The sequence below is a fragment of the Acromyrmex echinatior genome, chromosome 14 (assembly GCF_024713525.1).
Source record: "Acromyrmex echinatior isolate Ae372 chromosome 14, ASM2471352v2, whole genome shotgun sequence".
Taxonomy (NCBI): Eukaryota; Metazoa; Arthropoda; class Insecta; order Hymenoptera; family Formicidae; genus Acromyrmex; species Acromyrmex echinatior.
In genome coordinates this window covers 2,013,367-2,041,093 of record NC_141865.1, presented here as the reverse complement: position 1 = coordinate 2,041,093, position 27,727 = coordinate 2,013,367, and the positions used below count along the sequence as shown (strand labels likewise).

The 27,727-nt window shown below is 28.4% G+C and overlaps 1 protein-coding gene and 1 long non-coding RNA gene across 2 annotated transcripts; both read right to left on the bottom strand.

The window, feature by feature from the left end:
* Positions 1-296: 296 nt before the first annotated feature.
* Positions 297-27,570, bottom strand: SCaMC (Short Calcium-binding Mitochondrial Carrier). The gene is made up of 9 exons (XM_011057839.2): positions 27,021-27,570; positions 23,209-23,335; positions 22,895-22,982; positions 21,080-21,191; positions 12,057-12,215; positions 11,407-11,667; positions 10,760-10,927; positions 3,020-3,274; positions 297-2,761 (listed from the first exon to the last, which is right to left on the bottom strand). The coding sequence occupies exons 1-9, from the start codon at positions 27,240-27,242 to the stop codon at positions 2,687-2,689; spliced, it is 1,467 nt and encodes a 488-aa protein (XP_011056141.1). The 5' UTR covers positions 27,243-27,570; the 3' UTR covers positions 297-2,686.
* Positions 24,633-27,014, bottom strand: LOC147907327 (uncharacterized). Its single transcript, XR_015547501.1, has 2 exons — positions 26,229-27,014; positions 24,633-25,429 (listed from the first exon to the last, which is right to left on the bottom strand). It is a non-coding gene; the product is annotated as an uncharacterized LOC147907327 (long non-coding RNA).
* Positions 27,571-27,727: the final 157 nt, after the last annotated feature.

Genomic DNA, 27,727 nt, shown 5'->3' with positions numbered 1-27,727 from the left:
ATGGGAGACACTTTGTTGTAATTAAAAATTGAAAATAAATAATATTACATAATAATAATTACCTTTTTCATTTTCCATTAATAAATATTTGTTTCAGCTATATCTCAGTAGTAGTAGATTTGCGGATATATAAACATTATTTATATGACCTTTTTTTATATTAATGTGGAGAGCTCGTTTCCATATCCCCTTATTAATTACACTGTGCGTGTGTGTGTGTGTGTGTGTGTGTGTGTGTGTGTGTGCGCGCGCGCGCGCGTGCGTGCGTGTGTGTGTGTGTGTTATATATAATAGTATTTATTATTATTTAATATTATTTATTTTCAATTTTACATACATACATATATATGTGTGTATATAAAATGTGTTTTAATATCACATATGGACACATATATATATAAATTAACATTTACACTTTTGCTATAAAAAAATTTCAATCACGTCCGATTCAATAATTCATTCATGATAAATATTATAATCTTCCAAAATAATAATAAAGTAAAAAAAGTAAAAATTTGGGAAAATCTTCATCGAATTAGCTTATTAAGAAAATTAACTTCTATAGAAATTTCAATTTGAAAAAAAATTGTTTATCGAAAATTTTTGTATTATATCTTTATAATATTTTTTTATCTCCCGGATTTATTAATTTGAATTAAATGAGGAATCTCAAAATATAAAACGACATTTAATAGAAGTTTCGTTCACAGTTTAGCATTGTCGTTATCATATTATTTCCAAAGATTGATATATTTATCATGTATGAGTTATCATTATTTTCTAATATTCGTCGATAAACAATGTGTGTCTGACTGTACATGTTTATAATACATGTAAATACATAATATACATAGTTTGTAAATTTGTAAAACTCTAAGGGAATGAATCGTAGTAACCGGAATATATGATAGTAAATTGCAACGGTCGATGAAATCGAGTTTATGTATGTATGAAGTACATACATAACAAGGTTGAGATGAAAATCAAGCGACGCATGATTCACAACAAGATAGTAATTATCGCCAAGTTATGCTAAAAGCTTGATTCACCGAACAATTTTTTTTTATTTTTAATAAAGATCTTAATAAAAGTCTAGGAAAAATAATACACGTTTAAATAATAAATATTGAAATATATTTCTTTATACGTATGTAGGAGAAAAATAAATAAATAAAGAGATCTAAACTAATAAGTAATAAGTAGCAAGATAACTCTAAATAAGAATGTCGTACTGAATGCTATTATATATGCATACACATGCGCATGGTCATATTTCTTTTTCCAGTTATTTTTCTTCCATTTAATTTTCTTCTATTTATGGAAAATATATAGTTGAATTTAATAAAAATGATATAGAATAAAAACATGTGAAGTTAGTTTTCATTATCGTTGTATTACAAAATTTTTTGTTAATTAAAATAAGAATTTTAATTTTATTTCTTTAGTTTAGAAAAATGTTGTTACTTTATATAGAATATAATAAAATCATGAAAAGAATAAAGAATATAATATTATAAAAAACCAGTATTATATTACAAATATAAGGTTTTATTCCATTCACTAAGATTAATATTTTCTTGCTGAATTTTGATCAGTTACTTTTATTATAATTTTGTTTATTATGTGAATTTATTAAAATTAAAAAAATATGAAATTACATTTATAAAAAGATCAACAAATTCACAAAAATGTTATTTTGTAATAAAAATACATAAAAATTATTTATTTTATACAAAATACTTTGTTTCAGTGGATCAAGTTACTTTACATATTTTTATGGAGCAATAATCTTGTAATTTACAAAGTATTGTGTTGATAAATCACGCGAAAAAGTTTACAGTCATATACATATCACAGTGTCAATGTATAACTCGATTCTCCAACCTCTTAATTAAAATGGAAACCTTTAGGTCGATATTAAACCACTTTTACATATCATAACAAAGCATATTTCTATTAGCACGTTCTAGTCAGAATCTAAATCCATAATTTTTTATTTCTGAAATAATTTTATATGCAAAAACAAAATCTTTTAATTAATCAATAATCACAGATAAATTATAATTATAAATAATAAACCATTATAATAATTTATACCTGGTTATATTATTATAATATGCATATTTTTTACTGAAATGATGTTGATGCTGACTTGAACGTTTCCACTGATACATTTTTATACTAAATAATAATCAAGAATTGATTTTCCCTCTTTCGATAGCTGTTCACTCAAAACTTGCTCGTAATTGTTTCAAAAAAACTATACATAATACTTTTCTTACACGCAAGATATTCTTTGTACTGTATTTACTCGTCGAAATAAAGCATCATTATAATAACGATAATCTATACAATAGCAATTCCTAGAAAATTGATAATTATAATATTTTGATTCGTACTATTTTTTCTAATTTATTAATATTAAAAATATATTAAAATATAATAAATTATTTAAAAAACTATGTGATAGAACGCTCGATTAATCGAAGAAGTTTTTCCTATTAGCGATAACAATAAATAACACTGCCATTTTCTTTCTTCTTTAGCCGAACAAACGCGTTTTATCACCAAACGATCATTCACCATGTCGAATACTTATAACATGAGTAAAGTGAGAGAGGAAAAAGAGAGAAAGAGAGAATAAGTTAGTTAATTGAATTAATCAGTCACCTAGCGTTCATGTTCATCACGTCATATTGACGCCCAACGCCTGCCGGAAATGCTCATACACTACGTAGCTAATAGATACGGCAGGTGCAACCTGTGAAGAAATAGTAATTTTTGTATTTAGCAACAATCAAACTGTATATGAATTTACAATAAAAATTTTAATCTTTAATTCATTGTTATTATTATTATATCCACACATAGTTAAGAAACAATTAATTTAAGAAACAATTAATTTAACTAAGTTGTAATATTTATATAAAGTTTGAGACAATAAATCAAATTTCTATAAATTCTTTTGTAGAAATCCTGTAAAAATTCTTAAAAGTCAATATAATTTATTTATTATTACCTTAAGAAAATTAGGCGTAAGACCGCGATACAGACCACGTATTCCTTCGCGATTGAGGATGTCTTTGAAGACGCCAATCATAGTATTGGGCGAGCGATCGGGTGCAATCTCGGCCTGCAGTCGCGTCCGCACTAACGCTAGCGGATACGAGCATACTTGGCCGGCCGTGCTCGACGCAGTGCCACACAACAATAAAATCCAAAATGCTGGCTGTTCCTTCTTGTCATGCGTACGTAAATAAGTATTTTTCAACGTCTGTAAACATATCTCCCTTTCAAATGACCATCGAGAATAATTGCCGAGAAAACTTGTAGATTTTATTTCGACTACTCTAGTTATATATTAAATTGTATATATAATAATAAATTTAATTTCATATAAAAATTACATTATTGTAGAGGAAAAGATGGATTTCTATTTTGTAATTTTGTGTAATTTTTTATTTTTTATTCAAATTAATGATATTGCAAATGATAATTTATTAATCTAATTTAATATGAAACACGTGTGTGAAATGATTTAAGATAGTTAACAAACTGGGAAATGTTTAAATGAAGAGACATTTTGATGCGACTGAATATAATAATCAAATTGTGTGTGTGAGGATCCCTATATTTTTCCCCCTATATTTTTACAGATCTGATATTTCTTCAGATTTATGTGAATTTTCTATGAAATCCAAATAGCTCGAATTCATAGAAATTCTAGAATATATCGAGAAATTCATAGAATTTACAAAAAATTCTGAATGTCAGATCAGTCAGAAGTTTCTTTTCATGAATACGCGTGTTTTCCTGATCTCTTGCGTCGACTTTGTCCTCATGAACGTTTACCATGAGTACCTTTTTTCTCAAATACCGTAAGTAAGTAAATATAAATGTAAATGTTTGAATAGATTTTTCTAAAAAGCGAATGTATTTTTACAATAAACATTCATTCACTTTTTAAGATTCTTATTCACATATTATAATTTTGTTGCGACGCGTCAGAATTTGCCCGATACGTGCAATCAGCAGCGAATGATTTGTGTAGATAGTATAATACATTTTTATCCTCACTTAATTAATAATTTGAACGTATTTTGAGTACAGATAAAAAGGAATCTGATGAAATATTCACTATTATCCAAGGCTGACAACATGTTACTAGTAATCGTCAGACCACCCGTATCATCCTTTTATCTTCATAGGATAAAGTCCAATCGAAAAAGTGTTCAGACAAAAGTTGTAGGATTTTTAAAGACCTATTTATTAGCGCTATGAGTTTGACCTTGGATGAAGGTTAGGTAAAGGTCACATTGATTTTTTTAAATAGAACATCCCATTTTTTATTGCATATTCTTATAGCATACCTCAAGAGCTTTTCAAAATACTATAATCAAGTTTATTTTCATTAAGTATTTTTTGAGTTATAAGGCTTGAAGGTTACATGCCTTTAGTATTAGCATTGCTAAAAGTACCCAAACGATGACTAAAACCTCTTTAATGTTATTCAGGATTACGACCTGGATAATATTTGTCAAGTTCAAGACCATTGGAGGTTGTTCCATTTATTTTCATTTTTAGAAATGAAAAATTAGGCGTTGAATTTGTCTACCTTTATTGTAATCAGGTAGAGATACCGTTATTAGCAATTCGTTTAGCTAAGCGAGAAAAAACATGAATGAGAAGTGTGATTCGGGTATCGTTCTCGCCATAATCTTTCAGTTACTCTAAATTGACCTCACATTCATCTAAAATCAGCATCATATCTTTATGTTTGTAATATTGAATTTATATAATATACGTAATAGCGTAATTACTACGGCGCCAATTTCCCATTAGCCTTTTGTCTTAGTTTATTTATTCACTTTATTTAATATATACAATGTTACTATCAAGTTGTTCCTGTCAAAATAATATTTTTTATATACTTTTATGAAGAATTATTTATTATTTTAACACTGACTATCTTATGGATTATTTTACATTTCTAATATGTTAACTGTGGGTGCATTCCGTTTCACGCATGATGTGCATAATATATCATTTATCCTTGTTTAACATTTGGTGAACAACAAGAATAAATGATGCATCCATGCACATCATGCATGAAACGGAATGTACCCTATATGTTAGCGATTCACGCGATTAAATTTGATAGTAAATTACTTTCAATGGCAAAAAATTCTAATTCCAAAATTATTTTATACACAACTAATCAACTAGTAAAAATGATAAACCTCTAGTGCGTCATAGCAGATTTGCCACGCGGTCATCCAATTGGTTGTGAGCGATTTGACCATTGCTGAAAGTGACTCATCTCTACATATTGGCGAATTTATAATATAATAGAGATAATATTATATAAAAATACATCTCACAGGAACAAAATGTAAAACAAAAATTCATGATGTTTGCTTACTTTTGTAATTCTGTAAGTACTATGTTCTAATAAATCCGATATAACAGTGTTAATAGATAAATAATTCGTAAATAATACATGAAAAGAAAGTCATTGTCCTGTCATTATCATAATATTGCCTGTTATCATTACTAGGGTCTGAATTCATAGTTGTTTCTCTTTAAATTTAGTGCGTCATCTACAGTGCACGAAGTAAGAAGTAAAAGTAAGAAATTGACCAATCAGTCGATCTTCTCACATTCGACTGTGATTGATCAATTTTTTATTCTTACTTTTTATTCCATATATTGTAGATGATGCATTAGTCTGGTCTCTAATCTCAAATATTCAGGTTTCAGATTTCAAATCTCAAACCTGAAATTTCAGTATTAATGGCTAAGCATCAAATTCTGTTAAAATTTACAAGAGAAATTTACTTATTTAAAAGAAATATTGAATCAATATGATTGAAATAATTATATTTGAAATCAATCAAGAGAAAGATAATTGTTAACAAGAAACTTAACGAAACTTAATGTATTATGTCTGAACGCAAAATCAAATATTTGAATTCAATTGAAATCTATTATTAGTGCAAATATATAAATAATTAATGAAATATTTACATATAATCATTTTTTAAAGCTTATTCTAAACTTATCTGTAACGATTTTATATCGTTGTTGCAAGGCCTTATAAACGCAGACATACGTCCTTGCAATCACATACGCTTGATGCAAATTATCACTTTTCCAACAAATTCAGTTATTCGTGACTGTTTTTTTTTCATGACTAAACGAAATCTGCGAAATAAAGCGTGAGATAAAAATATTAGTGCTGCAAAAGTATTTATTTATGATTCGAAATTATCCTTGATTATTGTCTTATTTTCAATATTGTGTACCTGAATTGTATAATGAAAATTATAATAAGGTATAAATAATGCTATACGTACACACATACATGATATTCAAATGTGAGTTTGCTGTTGTCGAAAATTGTTGAAATAATTAATTTCGATAAGTGAAACAGCATTATGTCTGTCGCATTCAATAGAAATCAATAGAATTCTAATTCTAAAGACGGTAGTTTAAAGACAACTCATTATCATCAATATATTATCTGCAGCTAACAGCATATTTACAGCAATGTGATGGCAAATAATGTGCCAAATAATGAACGCATATGCTATAGATTATCAAGATGTTATCAATTTTGCCATTATCAAAGTTAGAATTTACATGAGAGTACAACATTTTACACAATGAGAAAGTACCCTGTCCTTAGTTTGTCGACATCTGTTGCTGTCAATCAATTAGAATTTCATCATGACATGGGTATTTTCATATTAAAGCCCACAATTTTACAGATGGGGCTCACTTTACAAATGAAATGGCAAAATGCTGCACTCCTTATATTTTTTCCCAGGTGTTTCTTACTTATCATCAAGTTACTGCATCTTCGCTGTGATCCTCTGTCATCGGAGATGCATAATGCTCGCAGGTAAGTGATTTTCGTGATAGCATTTTGTTAGCAACGACCACGATGACATTGATTAAAAAAACTTCATAGTTTGAAGACATATACCCAATAATAGATGAAAATCATTATATAATACTTGTTTTATTGCCATCATGTTTTCATCATACTGCTCAAGAGCTGGAATGATTAATCATTTACTGTTACTATCATGTTGCCAACAAAATAACGTACCGCTATTACTGACTTCTTTTTTGAAATTTCATCAATTGCATGCATAAGCAGTCATGTTGCTGTATTTGTAACATGTTCTATTTTGATGTCAGCAAATCGTTTAGTTATCTGCTCAGATATTAATCGAAGCCATCATAGTTCATTGTTAACGAAATGCTATCACGAAAATCATTCACCCGCGAGCATTATGCATCTCCGCTGACAGATGACCACGATAGAAATGTATTAACTCGTGAGTAAGAATCAGCTGGGAAAGAATATAAAGAATGCAACATTTCGCCTGTAAAGTGAGCCGCCAAAGTTGGATTTTAATATGAAAATACTTATACCACGATGGAATTCTAATTCCATCATAACAGCAACATGATGGCATCTTAAATTCTTGTCAAATGGCATCATGTTGCTATCAATCGTAGCAACAGATGTCGACAAACTAGGAACAAGATTGCCTCATTATGTGTGAAATGTTGTCCTCATTGAATTCTGAATTTGATAATGATAAAGTTGATAGCAGCTTGATAGCATTACTTCGTTATACGTACAGCATACATTCATTATTTGGCACATTTTACTATCATGATGTTGTAAACCTGTTGTTGGCTGCGGATAACATGCTAATGATAACCTTCAAATTGCTGTCCTTAGAATTAGAATTCTATATTCGTGACAAATGTAATGATGTCTCAATCTTATTCCGAGTTTATCGAAATTAGTTGCTCTAACGATTTTCGAAAACATCAGCAAATTCACTGCATTTGGCCATCTGGGTGAAAACAAACACATTAGAACAAAATGTGAGTCATTTGCCTATGGTATGATCTCACGTGAATTCAATATGTGTTGCTGCCAACTTGTCATATATTTACTGTCAACGATTTATCGCTGTGCATAAAAAGCAACATGACATTAAGTTGCCAACAATACGTGCTTAGTCATAAATTTCATCAAAAAATATCAAAAACGACTGAATGTATATTTTTTGCATCTCTATTCTTCTCAAATATATATATATATATATATATATATATATATATATATATATAAAATAAATAAATACATGTACTTGTATCAGCTCTATATGGGCATAATCATGTCTCATGCTTATGATATGATATATTAAATATATGTGAGAATCTGCATATACAAAAAATAAATTAAAATGTAAAATATCTAGCTCAAGATGCATATACAAAAAATAAATTAAAATGTAAAATATCTAGAAATTACTAAACAAAAATTAGTAATTAGAAAAAAACACGAGCAACTTTATTGAATCTTTAAAAACAAACTAGTTTATTACAACATACATTAAACAGTTTTATTTATAAATAAATCGGAAACATTTCGACTGTACTAAGTTTTCTTCAGTCCATATAAAATCGAAAATAATTAAAATTGGAAAGAAAGATACAATATATCAAAAACATATCATATCACAGATTGAACACAATAAATTTAACATTACAGATAAAATTATATGAAATTGATAAATCTTTAACATCATCTTATTGTCAAGTGAGTTTAACTATTTTGTCATTAGATGACGAGTAAAAGCAGAGTCCAAAGATAAAATTCTATTATTAAAGTCATCTTCAGAAAATTTAATTGCGAAAATCCAAGTCAAAAAAATTGAAATCGGTTTCAAAATAAAAAATTCCGATCTTGATTTCTACAATAAAAAAACATATTGTATTGTAATGTATTCTATTTCGCACGGATTATCGCCTCACTTGTCTGAATTAGATATTGCATAAATTCTTCAATACTTGAACACATATTTATAGCTTATTCAGGATCTTTATATTTAAGTTTATAATTTCATAATTTATTTGTATTTTACAATATGCATTGGTTGTTTTTAACACAGATTTAAATTGTTTACTTGGATTTTCGCAATTTCAATTTTCTGAAGATGACTTTAATAATAGAATATTAACTTTGGACTCTGCTTTTTCTGGCCATCCAAAATAGTTAAACTCACTTGACAATAAGATGATGTTAAAAATTTATCAATTTCATATAATTTTATCTGTAATGTTAAATTTATTGTGTTCAATCTGTGATATGACTTCATGTTTTTGATATATTGTATCTTTCTTTTCAATTTTAATTATTTTCGTATATGGACTGAAGAAAACTTAGTACAGTCGAAATGTTTCCGATTTATTTATAGAAAACTTGTTTAATATATGTAATAAATTAGTTTGTTTGTTTTTTAAAGATTTAATAAACGTTGTTTTTGATCTTTTTAATTACTTTTCTAATTAATTTTTTTCGAATTAATTTTTGCTTAGCAATCTCGAGCTAGATATTTACATATTTTAATTTATTTTTTGTATACGCAGATTCTCACATATATTTATTATTAATGATATTAATTATTAATTTTTACAAACGATAAATTATGACATTCCTACAATCATACTTCTTTATTGTAAAGGAGAATCTTTTATTTTAGGCTGTCTTTTAGATTTATTTGTTTTTTCAAAACTCTTTTGAAAAAACGTTTTTTCAAAAATTTTGTCTGTTATTTTCCAATATTATCCTTTACTGTCCGATATTTTGACATTACAGGAAATTCTTTTCTATATGAGAAAATCCAACTTAAAATTGAAATACTTGAAGCTTGCATTTACACAAAATGCAATTTTGAAACAAATTGTTTAAAATTTTACGATTTTGTTTTTAAATGATGACGTAATTTTAAAAAAATACATTCATCAGGAAAGTATTATTAAAAGTCTCCTTTAATTTTTATTAAAAAATATATAATACATATCTAAATATGATATAATAAAAATACATATGTATACATTTTGTTATATATATATATATATATATATATATATATACGAAATGTTTCAAATCTGTTCACGTGTTATTAAAATACGTATGATTACGTTTTTAGCAAATACATAACAACTAGTGGAAAACTCGCGCTCAGCATTAAATTGCATGATTTTGCAAAACATGCTTGGCTATAAGGGATTCTAATCTATCAGAAACTATGTGTTCCACAGTACATGGTTCCTGATAAGTTAAAATTCTTTTAATTTTCTGTTCCCTATTACTTTGATTGTAATTGCGGAGCTCCTAATACTTTTAATCCACGCTCTATTTCACAGATTTCACTTAGAGTGTGGTCACATGGAAATAATATAACAGAACAAAAACGGAAAAAATACAAGGATAGTTCGAAAAATTCTTGGCCTGATACAGAAATGACACCACAAATATCAAATTGCTATACTTAAGTGAGTGTAAAGGTACAGTATGTAACAAAAGTAAATACATATGTTTTTAATATTCGAATGGATTATTCTAAAACTTGAGATTAGGTATCCTAAGTCCAAATTCATATATATGTATGTTAATTTTAAACCATGTTAAATTTGATATTGAAAATCATATAAAAAATTTTGATATTTCATAATAGACATCAATTATTAATGAAAAGATCGCACCAGCCACGATTGTTTGATATCTGATAAGAACAAGTTAAAAGTCGTTGCAAGAGACAGTATTAACTATAACATAATTTTAAGTGGAATCCACATCAGTAGCAGAAATCCACTTTTTCCTCTAATTGTATCTAAGTTGTGAAATAAAAAAATAATGTAAAGCTTTTTTTCGATAATGACTTACTTCGTAAACGGCTAAATCGATGCCGGCATATGGCAGTATTCCTATCAAATTAGGTATGTAGCCTCTGTAGAAGGATTTCAAACCACCCTGTCTATATATTTTCTTGGCTGCGTCAACCATACCATCAAATTCCCCTGTTTTTCGCAATGCGAGCCTTGTCTTCAATACCTGCAAATTTATTTATACTTTTACTCATATATATATGTGTGTGTGTGTGTGTGTGTGTGTGTGTGTGTGTGTGTGTGTGTGTGTGTGTGTGTGTGTGTGTGTGTGTGTGTACTTTATTCCACGCCACACAAATAATTTCTCATTACATATAACCCAATGTTTATTACATAAAGAACAGATTGAAAGCATCTTATTAATCTTTTTTGGTAACAATTAAAAAATATTTCTGTGCGCATTATTTACTTTAAAATAACATAACGATAAAAAGTATAATATTAGGTGTAGTAAAAAGAAATCCATTATTTTTCCAATAGATAGCTTTAGTAATCTGTATCTCGTCTACGCGTGATGCAGATTACTAAAGCCATCTATTGGAAAAAGAATAGATTTCTTTTTACTACACCTAATATAAAAAATGTCTCAATCTGATATTATGTAATAATCCAATAAAAAAATATAAATCATAAGATAAATCGTACCTCGAGGGGATAAATGGCTGATTGACTGATACCACCGGCCATAGAGCCGGCACAAAATCGCTCGTAGAGTCTGAGTTCGCACGCCTCATTATCTGCCTTGATGGCTCGCTTCACTTGCTCGTACGCCATGAACTTGAGCGCTGTCTCCGGGCCAATCTTGAGCACGTTAATGCCATTACCGCGCCATAAGCTGCTAATGCCACCCTCGCGCAACATGTACCTGAAGCAACTCATGATATTGCAGTGTCGTGTGCCGTGGACCTGCAAGGACGATTGGACGATTCTCTCATCGTATTAAAACAAACTAGAAACTCGCTCGCTTGACATGTCATAAGTGAATCATTTCATACAATGCGTAAGAATGATGTGATTTTAGAAATTTCATTATTTCATCTTCATTATACATAGATTACATTTTATATATATATATATATGTATATGTATATATATGTATATATGTATATATGTATGTATGTAAAACCTGTTTCTAGTAATATTTAATAATATCTAGATTATGTTACATTTTTGTAAATTATAATGTATATAATGCATATAATGTAAATATATATATATATAAAACAGTAAATTTAATAATAAATTTACAGCTTTATGAAACACCTAAATTGAAGGAAAATCATGTAAATGCTTACCTGTAGATAGACTTTGATACGATCTAGGGGCGCAGTGCAAGTACGTGATACAGCACCTGCAATTCCGCCAGATACTAAATGTCGCCACCACATTCCAGACACCATCTCGCCCTTCGTGAACTCTTCGGGGACGCCGATGTCCTCTCCGATATCCATATACTGTAAAAAAAAAAGAAATTACAGTACAGATTAATATATAAAATTTCATCAACTGTCTATTTTTTTATTTCACGGAGTTAATCAATCTAACTTCTTGATAGAGGCTCAAGTAACATTATGATCTACGCATATATTATCACACATATAAATGATACATTATCACATATATGTCAAATATAACGACGTTATGGTACATATATTTACGTAAAGGAGAAAATTAAAAAAGTCAATTGTCTAAAAAAGTGTAAATAAAACAAGTGTTTTTTTTTAGATTTCGACTTTCTGAATAAGATAAAATTATTAAAAAGTTTAGAGAATATCTCGAAAATGGAGTATGAACATGGTATATTTATCCAAATATCAATATTCTTATCTAATTTTTGAAGTGTTCGCCAAACACAAACTTTTTAATAATCTTATTATGTCCAAGAGATCAAAAGAAGATTAAAATACTTTTTTTTACTTATACACCTTTTTGGGTAAAAATTAATCTTTTTTTAGAGGATGTTAAAAAAGGACTCAAAAAGAGATGTGAGTAAAAGAAAGTGTGTTTTTGATATTTTGACTTTCTGAATACAAGTTATTAAAAAGTTCATGACATTTAGAAAATGTTTCGATATATTCATAATTTTATCATATATCCAGAAAGTCAAAACCTAAAAAAAAAATTTCTTTTACGCACTTATATCTTTTTGAAAAAAAATCGGTACTTTTTTAATCCTCCTTTATTTGATGAATAAATTTTGTTTCACATTTCGCGAAATAAAAACAAACTAACTCCTATATAAAAATTTATCAGTTTATAGTAATAAAAATACTAATAAAAATTAAAAAGTACATTAATAAAATATTCATAAGAAACAAACCATTCTCCCAGAATTAATATTAGTTGTCCTTAATAATAAACCATAAATAGTATATAATTATATAAATATTTGTACATTTAATCTACATTTAACCTGTCTAACAATTATTTATGATAATAATTTAAGAGCACATAGATTTGTAAATTTGTTGTCAAAAATATTTGCATCATTTTCATTTATAAATTTATCCTTTATATCAATTGGGAATTCATAGAATTTTTATTTTTACAAATATTTTTTTTTTCTATTTTCGAGCAATTATGGTTACCCGCTGATATTTATTGCTGAACTAGAACTTTTGGAACTTAAAGTAAAATAGATATATATTGAAAAGCGTGTGATATTTATCGAAAGCGAGAAAGAGAATTCTAGTGCAGTCTAGTGCAAGAACAAACCACTAGTATGTTAAAAATCTATAGTGCACGTAACGTACATATGTTATACATTTTCATTTTATTGACAATAAATATCAAAACAATCTCTCTTTATCTGATCCTTAATGCAAATATTAATCGACAAGATGATAAGATTATTGTCGATTACCTTTTTCTTAAATCCTCACACATGCATACATACCGTATACACACACACACACACACACACATACACACACACATACATATATATATTTTATATATATATATATATGAATTGCTTGGATTACTTATCGTAGCAGAGGTAAAGTTATTATATTACTACGTTTCGACGAAGGTAATCAGATCCATATACAATGGCACTATTGCGTTACAAACATTCTTTTACAAAATGCGTGTTGTAATTCAAAGCGTGTATCGGACCCGCGACTCAACTTTTGTAACAAAAACCATTAATTTAATCTTCAAAATATGCTTTTATCTTTCTAAATAAAAATTTCACTAGACATACTTTCAATCTTTTATTCAACTGTTTACCATCTTTTATTTTATTTATAAAGCAATATAATTATTTTTATATTGTAAATATTCAGTATTATTTAAACATTTTATAAAAACAATATTAAAGAACAATATTTATATTTCTCTCTTCTTTTCCCATCACATAAATAATTTTACAAGTATGAAAATCGAGATCGTTACAGTGCATACCTTGACATTATAATAAATGTTACGTCACATTTATTTTCGAAAACAAAATTTAGATTCTACCATGATATAATTTTGTCTTCTTATATTCTCTCTTTAATTAATATTTATTTATTATAATACGCAGCTAATAGCGATATCTTAAAACAAGTCACTTTTTTTATTTAAAGAAAAAATATAAAAAATATGCAGATAAACCGCTTTTATGAGTCACCGTTAAAGCATTATAGAGTTCAATTTAAGCTATTGGATTTGAAGTTTATTTGTTTGTTGGTCTACCTCCTTTAACTAATCTCGCAGTCATAACTTGTGACGTAATAATTTTGCGAAATCACGATCGGGCCTGCTACTCGCAGGAAGACAATGAAACATTATCGCAGTATTCTCGATACAATAATACGTGATATCGTAATTTAAGTAAAATATTCCAAGTAAAGTGATACTCGCGAATCATCGAACGATAAAGTCAACTGCGAACTAAAAGAGATTCCCCAGCATCTCTTGGCCCGACTGGGCGACGAGCCAGCCAGTCTACAGATACAATATTCTAGGCCTGTTCCTTCTGAAGCTATAATTTTCTCAAAATAAAGCTGATGTATCGTTTTATAAGTAAAACTAGAAGATCAGAACTAATTTAAATGGCAGAAAATGGATTAAGATAATAAAATCTAATATTGGCGCTAATAACAATATTAGGGTGCCATGGCATACGGAAAAACTTATGCAATAAAACATAAGCAGTAAGGTAGTACTGGAATTTATTTGCAACTTTTAGCCAATTTTCAGCTTGGTTATCTCACCAATCCGCGCGCAACCTAAATGCCGATCGGCATTAGAAATCTAAATAGATTTCAACCATTTCGCTTACGGACTTACTCTACGTACCTATTACATCTCTAGTTACAAGTGATTGAGCGATCAATATCGAATTAACGTCAATCGACGTTGAATTAATATCGGTTTGACGTCAAATAATGTTGAATTAGCATCGATTTGACGTTGATCGATCAATCATTTCTGACTAGGTCGGAAAATCAAACGGAAAAGCTTACTCTCGACGTGTCTACAGCCTCTACTGCTACTGTTCATTGTAGACGACGCTTTACAATTACTATGACGGAAAGTAAAGAAGTTAACATGTTGGATTTTCTACTGCTTACATTACACTCTGGTTTCTATTGAATTGGCCAATTCACTTAGATAACTTTTACTGCTTAAGTTTTCTTTTTGTGTATCATGATCCTGATGCAGAAAAAAAAGTGTGAAAAACAGTATTAAAAAAATAAAACGGAAAAGTTATAGAAACAGATCAATAAATAAAAATTAAGTAGGAATAGATGAAAAGGAAATTGTATCGCTATCTGTATCTACAGATTAATTAAATGAAAATAATGGATAATAGATGTATCATATTTAATTGCATGCATACTTGACGAGTTTTCAATTTCGATATACGTATATATAATATATATGTGAAAGTATAGTTGAGTATATGCAAAAGTTTAAGAGACGAATTCTCGAGATTCACATTCCAGAATTACTTTCGCTTTCTAATGCTGTCCTTGCATCACACCTGACACTTTCTTTTTCCATTCAAAACAGATATACCTTAATAAACTTGGACCTTGATTGGCTGCCTAATTGGCAATAATCCCCTGCCGCTTTACTTACTCACCCGTTGTAAGAGTTCATGATAGCGCTGCAAAAATTCCTCGCGTACTTGACACGCAGACAAGGTGCTATCATGCTGGAGAAATCTTCGTTTCTTCAGAACATACATGTTGTGATCAATCAACTGTAATCGCGAATCATGTGGTCGTGCACAAGCTCGTCGCATGAAGTCGGCCGCACTGCTCGCTCTCACTTTGAAGTCAGTTTTCCTATATTTCTTTTTCCTTTTATCTTCTCTTTAGCTCTTTCGAAATACTTCTTTTCCTTTCAGTTTGTTCTATTCCTCTCCCCCTTTCCCCTTCCTTCTATTCGCTTCTAATTATTTCCACTTATTTCCCTTTTTTTTCTCTTGTTTCTCATCCTATACGTCTCGATATTTCTAGAAAAGAAATCTTCCGTTTCACTTTATTATATTATTCAATTGTATCTTTCACTTCGTTTTACATTTAACTTTTTTCGGATCATTCAATTTTCTTTCAGCTTTTATAACATTTAATTATATGTATACTCATTGATATGTTTTTGAGTTACGTGGTCTTAAAAATCACACTTCCTCCATGAAGTCAGCTATGCTTACATGTTCGTGTCTCAACTGCACTTTCGCAACTTTCGAACTTTCTCAGCGAGATGTCCGCGTTGATTTGGATTGTGCAAATTCTCGAAAATTCTCCTTCTTGTTCTCCTCAGTATCTTTAGATCCGTAGAAATTACTCGAGATAATCTGCTTGTCTAAAAACGACAATAGCCGATCGTGTGACTAAACGATAATTGGAAGAAATTCCACGATGAGTTGACGCACGTGGTTGAGCGAGTCACTCAGGTGTTCTTAAACATGAGAGAGAGGAGAGATAAAAAAGAGAGGAAACGAGCTACGAACCGGTGATTCGATCGCTCGGAGTCCGATTGCGAGACTAACGAAACGAATGAACACGAGGAAGGATAACCCTGAGACACGAAGATATCCCCTCTAAATCGAGTATGCCTTCTGCTTCTCTGCTAGTCTGCCTTCTCCCCTCCTTTCTTCTTGTCATCATTCATTCTCAACGTCAGAGATACGCGTCATCGAGACAAATACCCGTGCGATGACGATCAAAGTCGGCGACCGTTGCGCACAGTGCAAAGTTTACCTATACAAGAATCCCGGCAACAGAACACTTTGCTAAGTATAACAGAAACTTTATTAAGTTTCAATTGCATTTTTTACACTTCGATTCTTTGTATCTATGAATAGTAAATATATAATATTAATTGTATAATTGTCATATAAAACATAAATTGATTAAGATTGTACAATTGTATATATTTACACATAATATACACAGACCTTAGTGATTATTATATATTCTTATCAATGTTATTGCTGTTAACAATTATTATTAATTGGTAATAATTATAATCATTATTAATTGATTTTGCTCCTCAGCAATACATAATATAATACATATTTGATTATCAGCGCTAAATATTATTACTAATAATTAGATCTGCGCATTATGGTATGAAATTTATAAAAATATCTATAAACATTTATCTAGAAATTATAACAATTTCTAATATTTACATCTATGTGTGAACAATATGAAAATAAAATATATTTGCGTAACAAAGCCGTAAAATATATCTTGCAATGTGTGTTTGAAGTTGAACACCGTTGACAAAGCGTAAAAAACAGCTGATGAAACATTGCATAGAGAATTTCGTAAGATAAATTTGTTGAAAATTCGATTTTTATAATCAAAAAATTTTGAGATATATTTCGTGAAATGTCAATGTTTATCGAAGTCTCGAGTATGTATATAAATATATATGCAGCATGAAATCATATATAGGGTGTCTCAGAATTTAACGGATTGAATCAAAAATAATAATTATAATGTGAATATACATATAAAATGAACACATTTGATCTTTCTATACACAAAATGTACACTTTCATATTTTTGTATACTGGAAAATTCGTTGTTTCCTATTTCATGTTTCGCTTCAATATTTGTAACTTTGTAATACATTTCTAAGCAAATTTCATATCTTTTCCTTATTTCCACTGTAGAATATGCTCCTGCAGTTTGTCCGTTAAATCCTGATACACCCTATATATAGCAAAATAAGAGATGAAATAAATTATCCATTATATATTTGAATATACAGTGTTTCATTTTAATTGCCCCAAACAAATATCTCGAAAAATATATAAGATATGGAAAATCGTTTCAGACAAAAGTTTTAAAGTTCAAAAAGGGGCATAAAAGAGTATCGTTGGTTTGATCTTGGGAGTCGTTAAAATCAAGTCAAGGTCACTTTGAATTTTTTAAATGGAATCCTCCTTTTTCATTACATATTCTCGCAGCTTATCTCGAGAGCTTTTCAAAGCATAATATTTTTTTTTCAATATTAAATATTAAATCTTATAGGACTGTACATGTGAAATCAATAGAGAATTCTGATTTGGTTCTGCTTTATAGAGCTAATAAATACCTTTAACTTCAGCTTGATCTTAATAAGTGCTTATATAATTCTATGTGAATTTATATATACTACATAATCCTTTAAACTACGCGCTGAAATAATTTTTGAAACTCTATTAAATTACCGCAGTAATATCACGAGTTAAATTGACTAGCAATTTAACAATTCGATGCTCTTACGCATTTTACAACTTGTTAGTTACATCTTAATAGTGCTGAATGACATATTAATATCTGTAAATAATTCTTATTGCAAAAAAATATTACCTTGGTCAGAAATCGAACCCGGATGTCTAACATTTCGTGCGAGCGTCTAGACCATCGAGATTGTATAATAATTACTTTTTTTCTTCTTTTACAGATTCGAAAATCCTTTTCCAAGAATCAAAGTATACCCATTAATAATACCCATGTCTGTAAAGTGGAATTAATGACGAGAACGTAAAAAAATTTCAAAATTGATATTTTTACCATTTCTTAATCCAATATGGTTCTAGAGCTATCATATCATGACAACATTTCATACAATAGCTATTCAATGTGTATTTACGAAATAGTAGTCCACAGACTATATAAGTAGGTTGCACGAAGATACAACAACTTATACTACGTAGAATTCTTAGAATTGGACTTAGACATCTAATTAAAATTATTATTATACGAAAATTTATGTGACGTGTAGCACGCGTGAGGTATTAATAGTAGTAATGTATCAATGACACGTAAATCATCTGTATGTTAAGTCCTACACTATGATTGATCGTCTTTAAGATCTCCTTAGTATTTTTCAAGTTATAAGGCTTGAAAGTTTAAACAGTATTGTTGACATTACTCAAGGTATCCGACTAATGACTAAATGAACTCTTGAATGTTGTTCAGGATCAAGAACTATAACATTTTTCAAGATCAAGGCCATTGGAGGATCTTCTTATTTTCATTTTTATGTAAAAATCTATTTAGTGCAAAAATGAAAATAACAGAAACAATTACCTCCAATGGTCTTAATTTTGACAAATGTTATCTAGATCGTGATTTTAAATAACATTCAAGAGGTTTTAGCCGTCGGTTAGACACCTTTGGTAGTGCTAATGTTAGCGGTACTGTAATTTTCACGTCTTTAACTCAAAAAGTACTTAATAAAAAGATATTTTATTATATTTTATATTTTAAAAAACTCTCAAGATAAGATAAGAATATATAATGAAAAGGAGGATTCTATTTAAAAAATTCAAAGTAATCTTGATCTGATCTTGACGCAACCCAAGATCAAACCAATGATACCCTCTTATGTATCCGTCTTGAAACCTCACAACTTTTGTCTGAAACTCACAACTTTTGTCTGAAACTCACAACTTTTGTTTTTCCGTATCTTCCATATTTTTCAAGATATTTGCCTGGGGCAAGTAAAATGAGACACTCTGTGTGTGTGTTGTACATTAGTTAATAATAAATAATAAATAATATAATAAATATTACGGGCCAAATATTCAAATATCCGTATATTTCCGTAAATATTCAAGTAATATAGGAATAATACAGTAAGTATATAGGTGATATAATGTAGGTGATACAACATTCGAATAATATATGCATCTGATATTACTAACTAGAATAAATAACCAGAATTAATTAAATTTATTTATCTTCGATTGGAAGAACGTCCAAATTTTAGATAAGGAGAAATTTTTAAATAAAAGATTGATTTCAGAAATGGCATTCATACACATGCAAAAGACTGACCTTAATTTACATACAAATACAGAAGGATTGCATCATACTAATGCAGCGATACTTGAAAATTTCTCCTGACTTATGTAGTAACCTTTTTAGATTTATAGTTTATTAATTTAATTTGACAAAAGTTTTATTTTAGTTGACGAAAATATAACAATTTTAACGAAATATGTTTTATATTGAATTTTTTCTTTTTCTTTTCATTTTATTATGTAATTTTTTATCTTATAATTTTAATAATTTTGATAATTTTTAATTCTTATACAATATTTTATTGCGGTTCTTTTTGGGGACTTAACAACAATATACAGTGTTTTATTCTTGATAATTACAAATTTACCTTAATATTTACTGTGTAACTTCTTACTTCGAGAATAGTTCATCTGAATGACGTCACGTCGTATGTCCTAAAAATGTGTGATCTTTATATTTGATTTTAACATTTTTACTTTTTAAGTTTTAATATGTTCAACAAAGCTTCAGTACAATGCTTCATGGTCCGTGATGATAAGTCATTTAAATTGTTCACACATCTATCTAATAAGATTTTTTCTAAAAATGTCAGATTAACAATGCTGCATCTTTGTCAATTTGCGAATGACTTAAGCATTATGGACATGTGAACTAATTATACTTGTATCATTCTTGCTGAGGACTCCAAAGAAAATCGAAACGTTCAAAATAAAGAAGACATCAATCCAATATCTGATTATTGATTGTTCATTAAATAATTGTGCCATTTATTGTTACTGACTTTCATTAGCCTATACTATATTTATTTTTTGTATTGTTTAAATTTATTTATATCTTTATCAATTCTTAGAATTAATTAAATTTATACCTTTATCATTGTATTTTACGCAAATCAGTACTAGCACTGACTCCTAATAGCCTCGTGATTTTATATTTATCGTATTCTATGAATTAAAGGAATCCCTAAAATAGTTATCTCTTAAAATAATTATTTCTATTATTTATTGTTACTAATTATAATGTTATACATTTTTTCTTAATCTAAAAAAATTAACTATATATGAAATACTCACCGTGGTATGATGCCAGTATTCTATAATATCGAGCAAAGTAGTACTTGGTGCGTAGAGAAGAAAATCCCGCCATTCGTTGAAACTAATGTTAAGACTTCCATCTTGATCCATACTATGCAGATATATATATATATATATATATATATATATATATATATATATATACATATATAAAATTAGTTTATTGTATAACATAGTATATTTTTAAATTATGATAATATATATTAAGATAGGGAGATTCCCAAAGTACGGGTGACTTACAAGAGGGACGCGAACAATTTTAGAATGTTAAATTATATTTCATTATGAACGCTGCTCCCTTTCACTTTGTGTGAAATTGGCTTTTCAATGATGATAGGAATTAAAACTAAATTGCAAAATAAGTTATAATTATCAAACTACGCCTTTCGATTAATACAATATATAATATTTAATTACATTTTTATTTAATAACACATTTTTATTTAGTCTATATGTTCATAAAAATTAAATTATTTTTTACAATATTAAGAAAAATCTCAATTTGTTAATGTAAGTAAGTACTTCAAAATTTATAACTTATACAAAGTTTTTGTGATTGTCTGTTTAGTTATTCTATAAATAAATAGATAAAACAATTTCATTTATTTATAGAACAACTAATCTCTACATCGCAATGAAATTTTATATTATATATTATAAATTATATATTATAAATAATCTTGAATGTAAATTTAAAGTATTAGGTGTTGAAATTAATTCGTAGCGTTTTACAAGTGATGGGAAGTAATTTCATTAATGTATTTTTTAATGCTCATGTGAAATAAATAACATTCTTTCATTAAAAACGCTACGAATTAATTCCAACACCTAATATTTAAATAAAAAGTTCAGATTTTTTCATTATTTCTTAATATTTTTACATCTATTTATTGAAATAACTTTTTATCCATGTCAGAAAATCACCGTTAAATTTCTTCTACTACTTTTAAAAGCAATATAAAACAATCTTTAATTTTTTTATAATTTTTGAATATTTTGAAATAGATTCAATACATAAATAAAATTCTTATATTAACATTTCATAAACACATTTCATAAGCACATTGTAGAATGCGTATATGTGATAACTTTAAAAATATTATTTAACAACGAGTTTTCAGTATATATTTAATATTTTAAAATCTTTATAGTAAATACAATAACACATATTGTAATTTACTTAACCATTTATTTAATTATGTTTAATCAATAATTAATATGTACATTTTAGTATTTTAAATATATAATTAAAACGAACGTGGTTTATAAATCAAAACTTACAAAAAGAAGAGCATAAAACATTTTTTAGAAAAATGTTTTATTAATGTAATGATATATTATCACAAACAATATCTTGTGGTTTTATGCTCTTCTTTTTGTAAGTTTTGATTTATAAACCATGTTCGTTTTAATTATATATTTAAAATACTAAAATGTACATATTAATTATTGATTAAACATAATAAATAAATGGTTTTAATTTCAAAAAATTGATAATTTATTTCCAGATTCGAAGATTCCAGCTTCTATGTTTAAACCCTAGCTGAAGTGATTTTTTTGTATCTAAATAAATTTTTTTTAATTTATTAGCAACGTTATTAATGATCAATGTAATTTGTGATATTATTTACAGCTCAGTTTATGATTGTTCAAGTCCGATAAACTGAATCGATACGCAGTTTAAAGAAAAATACATTAAAAAATTTTACATTAAATATTATTAAGCATCAAGATTCGTTCTAATTGAAAATGGGATTTTTTCTTTTACTTAATAATTTATTGATAAAACTTTACCGTTGTAATAATTTTGTTGCTTCCTCCTGCGTCATTTCTATTCCCAGCTCCTTGAAAGCCCTTATCAATTCTTCTAAATCTATCTTTCCTGCGAATGGTATATAAAGTACGTTTAAGTATCTACATAATTTTTTTATGTTAAATAACAAATAAATATTACAATGTATTAAATGCATTATTAGATTTTATTTAAAAAAAAAAAATATATTTTACAATCTTAAATTTTGATTCAAAGAATGTTTTCAATCTCAAATTTATAAATTTTGTTAGAATTGATTAACTGTAATTAAAACTGTAATAAAATGTATGCTTACCATCTTTATTTTTATCAAGATCGGAGAATTGCAATCGCAAATTTTTCTCATGTTCGCGAACATAGTGTATAAATTCAGCTAAGCTTATATCGCCACTTTTAGTACGGTCCGATCTGGCCAAAAATTTCTATAAAATCGAAGGAATCATTCTTCAGATATATATAAACATTTACATACATGAATTTAACATAAAAAGTACTGATAAAAAAATCCAATTTATATATTGTAAGATATTCTAGAAAACATGACATTTGAAAAACATCTGAGAAATGTTTTAAAATTTATATAATTATTTTTAGCATATAAAATATTTAGGATGATAAAAAGATAATCACATTCTTTACAAAAACGATTAGAGATAAGGAAAGAACACCCATCATCAAAATTATAGAATAATTAAATATACTGATATTAAGTAATCTACTTCTGAGATATCAGTTGTTTCACGTCACCGTGTGAATGAAATGCATGATTTTGATTGGGATAACAAATAAAATTTTAGATACAGAACAATCATTGATGAAATAAAGAATTTCAGAAATGATACACATTAAAAACCAAATAAGTGGGATCAATAAACAAAGTGATACTGAAGGTTTGCCTGATGTTTATCTTCCTCTTCTAAAGAAAGATCTCCCTCGCACTTAATAAATAATTCTAGAACTTTCTAAACTATTTGACTCATGGATATAAATAGTCGAAAAATATGTGATGACCAATAACAACACGTGTCACGACAAATTTCTATCTGTGAAATGAGTATATTTGTAATTCATCGATTATTTTGCTGTAAAACAGATAATGTTTCCTTTGTTTTATACTCCGTTTTAAACGATATTAATAATTAAATAATTTATTGTAAATTAGAATTTGGAAATTCTCGTTCTACACTTTTTACTACATGACTTCTGACGTTCTAACATTATTATATGAAGCAGCGTCACTTTGATGCAAACACGATCTTTACAATTATAACACACGAGGATTGAATTTGATTCCAACTTGATGTAACTCTGCGTCTTAAGAATAATTTATTAATTTATTAATTTTACTGAAGATGGCCAGATTGTGGCCGAAACATTTAATGTTTTTATTGTAATTTGTAATGCAAGAATAATTAAATATCACTAACTACATCTTGTGCTGTGGTTCTTTATGCTCTTTTCATATAAATTGATTAAGTTTGTTTAAGCTATAAAATGATACCTTCTTACAATTTATAAAATGACACCTTCTTACAATTTTTATTTACTGTATTCTTGAATTTATTCGCTACTACATCATCAATGTATGGAACACAAAATCATTTTAATCTATTCTCTTATACATCACTAGTATTAACGTCAATTGGGACAGTATTAGATCTGCCTATCAAAGTCTTAATTCTTATGTTATTATTAGAAATGAAATTTACAGGATAGTCATTTCCATTAATGTTTTTATAACAAAATCTAAATTTTTCTTATGAAATTCTGGATGAGATAGAAAAAATACTTTATCTACTAAATTATGCGCCTTTTTGGGAAGTCGGATGTTGAGATAAATAATTTAGAAATCTGCCCGAAAACGTCGGTTTTTGATATCAAAGGTTTTTAATACTCGATTAATTTTTTAGACTTAACAATTATTTAAAAAAATGAACACTTATGTTTGATCAATATACACATAAGTGTTCATCTTTTAAAATAATTGTCAAGTCTAAAAAATTAATCGAGTTTGTATGAAGTGAACTGATCAAATATTATCTATAATTTTATATGAAATTGATGTAATATTAAAAGATTATCAGCAACTTACATCCAGTTCATCGACTCTAATTGCCTTTATATCACTGTATATCATGCCTTTACATAAATTATATTCTTGATTATTAATTTGAGGAGTCATTTACTAAAAATTCATTTAATATTTAAATTAGTTTACTCATATAATTAGTATTATTAGAATATATAACTAAATAATAATAAATACAACGTAAGTTAAATTATATCCTACTTATCCTACAATTTTGATGAATATGTGTTTTCGCTCTAATTATTTTTGAGAAAAACGTAGTAAACTTTTTATCAGACACCTTGTATGTTATTAATAATGTAAGATATTTCGTAATTTATACAATAAAATGCATGTGATATAAAATAGAACTTTATTACTTTTCAACTTACAACTGCCAAGAGACTTAGTTTACAATAAATACTTTAACCACACTTATCCTGCTACACTGGAAAAGATTTGATACTATTTAATACTATTTGACTCCACATTTCTTATTCATTACGCGACAAATATCTTATTCCTAACGTTCTGCTCATTCCTAAGTATCTATGCTACTTTAATTTATTCTATCACAGTTCAATATATCACAGTACAAATTCCTCTATATTATAATATATATTATTATATATATATATATATATATATATATATATAAACAATATGATATAAAAAAAATATATATATATTTCTTTTATAAATATTTTTCGTTCCCAAATACTAAATTAATGAAAATTCAAAGATTCGCAATTCCTAAAATTTTAAGTTTCAAAATTTCACTGCAGAAATCTAAATCAGAAAAATCGATAAAATATCAAGCAAAAAGTAAGAAGGTTCCATTATCTAAAATTTATATTAGAAATTTTCTTAAATTCCAAGAATAGCAATTCCGAGATTTTGAGATTTTACAAATCGCTAAAATGAAAAAAATCTTGAAACTTGACGAAGTATTAAGAGAATATAATCGGTAAGAGGGTTGCTGTACCTACGATTCCAAAAATTGTAAAAATTGCACTTTCGTGAATTCGAGGTTTTAAATTGTGAGAATCAAGAGTTTCAAAAGAGTATAATGAGATTTAAGTATAATGTGCCTAACCCTAAAAAACGCTTTTACCTAGAAGACAATTATTTTCTGTTTATGATTCTCAGACAATTCTTGTGACAATTCATAACTCAGTTAAATGCGCGTTCCATTCTTATCTTCAATTGAGTTTTTACCTATAATTTGCATAAGATCGTAAACTTACCTTAAAAAGTGAGGTTATGAACCTACAGTGTTATCATGTAATAATAAGTTTTTACCAAAGTAAGCAAGTAGTGACATCATTAATCTGAATATGAAATATTCGGCTCACTTCAGACTTATCTTAGTTTTACTTTCGTTTAAACGAAAAGCAACTAATGATGTCTACTATACGTATATCAGTTCACTTTAAATCTGTTCATTTTAAATGCTCTTTCTACACTCTACTAATAAATATTCTTCCAATTCTTCAAAATGTTTTCTTTCATTTTACCTATATTTTTTGCTTTACAAATACAAGAAAATAAATTATCTCTAGAGATAATTTTAAAAATTAAATATCTCTTTTTTCTTTAATACTAATCGTTTCTTTATTAGTAATTCAATAAACTCAAATCTATTAATTTCATTTGTGCCCAGTCCTTTTCTCTGTTCCTTTGGCACACACACACACACACACACACACACACATATATATATATATATGTGTGTATATGCAAAAAACAATATACATATATAATTAACTGGAGATTCGAATCCTCACACAATCAATAAAAATAGTATTCGATTTTGTTAAACAAAAAAATAATATATAAAAGAAGAATATACATTAATGCAATATATTTGAAACATCTCTATAAGAGATGTTTGACAAGTGCAAAAACTATCATAGCAGAGGTGTCACAAATGTAGATATCACAGTATCATTTGAAAGATTCCAGAACCTTATTACCTTGATATTGAAGGATTCCTTGATGTGAGGATAGAAATCATGAAATATAGGTTTAATAAATACCTGGGCATACTGAGTATGCACGCCGGCATCGCGCAGCGCTCGTGACAGATCGTGAACGTCAATACGACCGTTGCCATCGAGGTCGAGGCGCTGGAACAAACACTCCAGCCGTTCCTCGTCCTGAGCCGGCAGCTCGTGCAAGTAGTGCGCCGGCGGCGGCTTCACGACCGCGCGCGCCGCCGGCGACGCGCTTATACGCGCACTGCCGCCGTTCCCCGGCATATGTAGGTGCGACCTTACACTGCGCTACACTACGCGATATGACATACGACGCGAAAGCCAGATAAGACGAGACACCCTCCCGATTAGTCCCTCGCGGACGGCGGACGTCGCGGTACAAAGCGAAGTGAGCCGCGGTAAAGCTTATACATGTATGTATGTGCTATATGTGTATGTGAGCGCGTTTTGCGTGGTGTATGTATTGTATGTATGCGGTGTGTGTGTCATATATGTATATACATATCAAATATATGTGCTTCGATCATACCGCGACGCACGCATTACCGTCCGCACCGCTGATAGTGAGTACTGACTAGAAAATGCGCGCGCATATACAGCAACGCTGACAATCGAAGGCCGAAAGGCTGGGGAATCGATTGGGTTCGTTCAGAACGACAACTTAAAGGTTTATTGCGTATTCATATGCCCGTATTTATAGTCAGACCTTGTACTTAAAGGCTTACGCTGATTGGCCAACAATTCTACAA

Coding starts and splice junctions, on each gene's coding strand:
- SCaMC (XM_011057839.2), bottom strand. CDS start 27,242: ATGCCGGGGAACGGCGGCAGTGCGCGTATAAGCGCGTCGCCGGCGGCG. Junction 10,928..11,406: donor CAGCCATTTATCCCCTCGAG/GTACGATTTATC, acceptor ATAAATTTGCAG/GTATTGAAGACAAGGCTCGC. Junction 2,762..3,019: donor TTACGCCTAATTTTCTTAAG/GTAATAATAAAT, acceptor ATTTCTTCACAG/GTTGCACCTGCCGTATCTAT.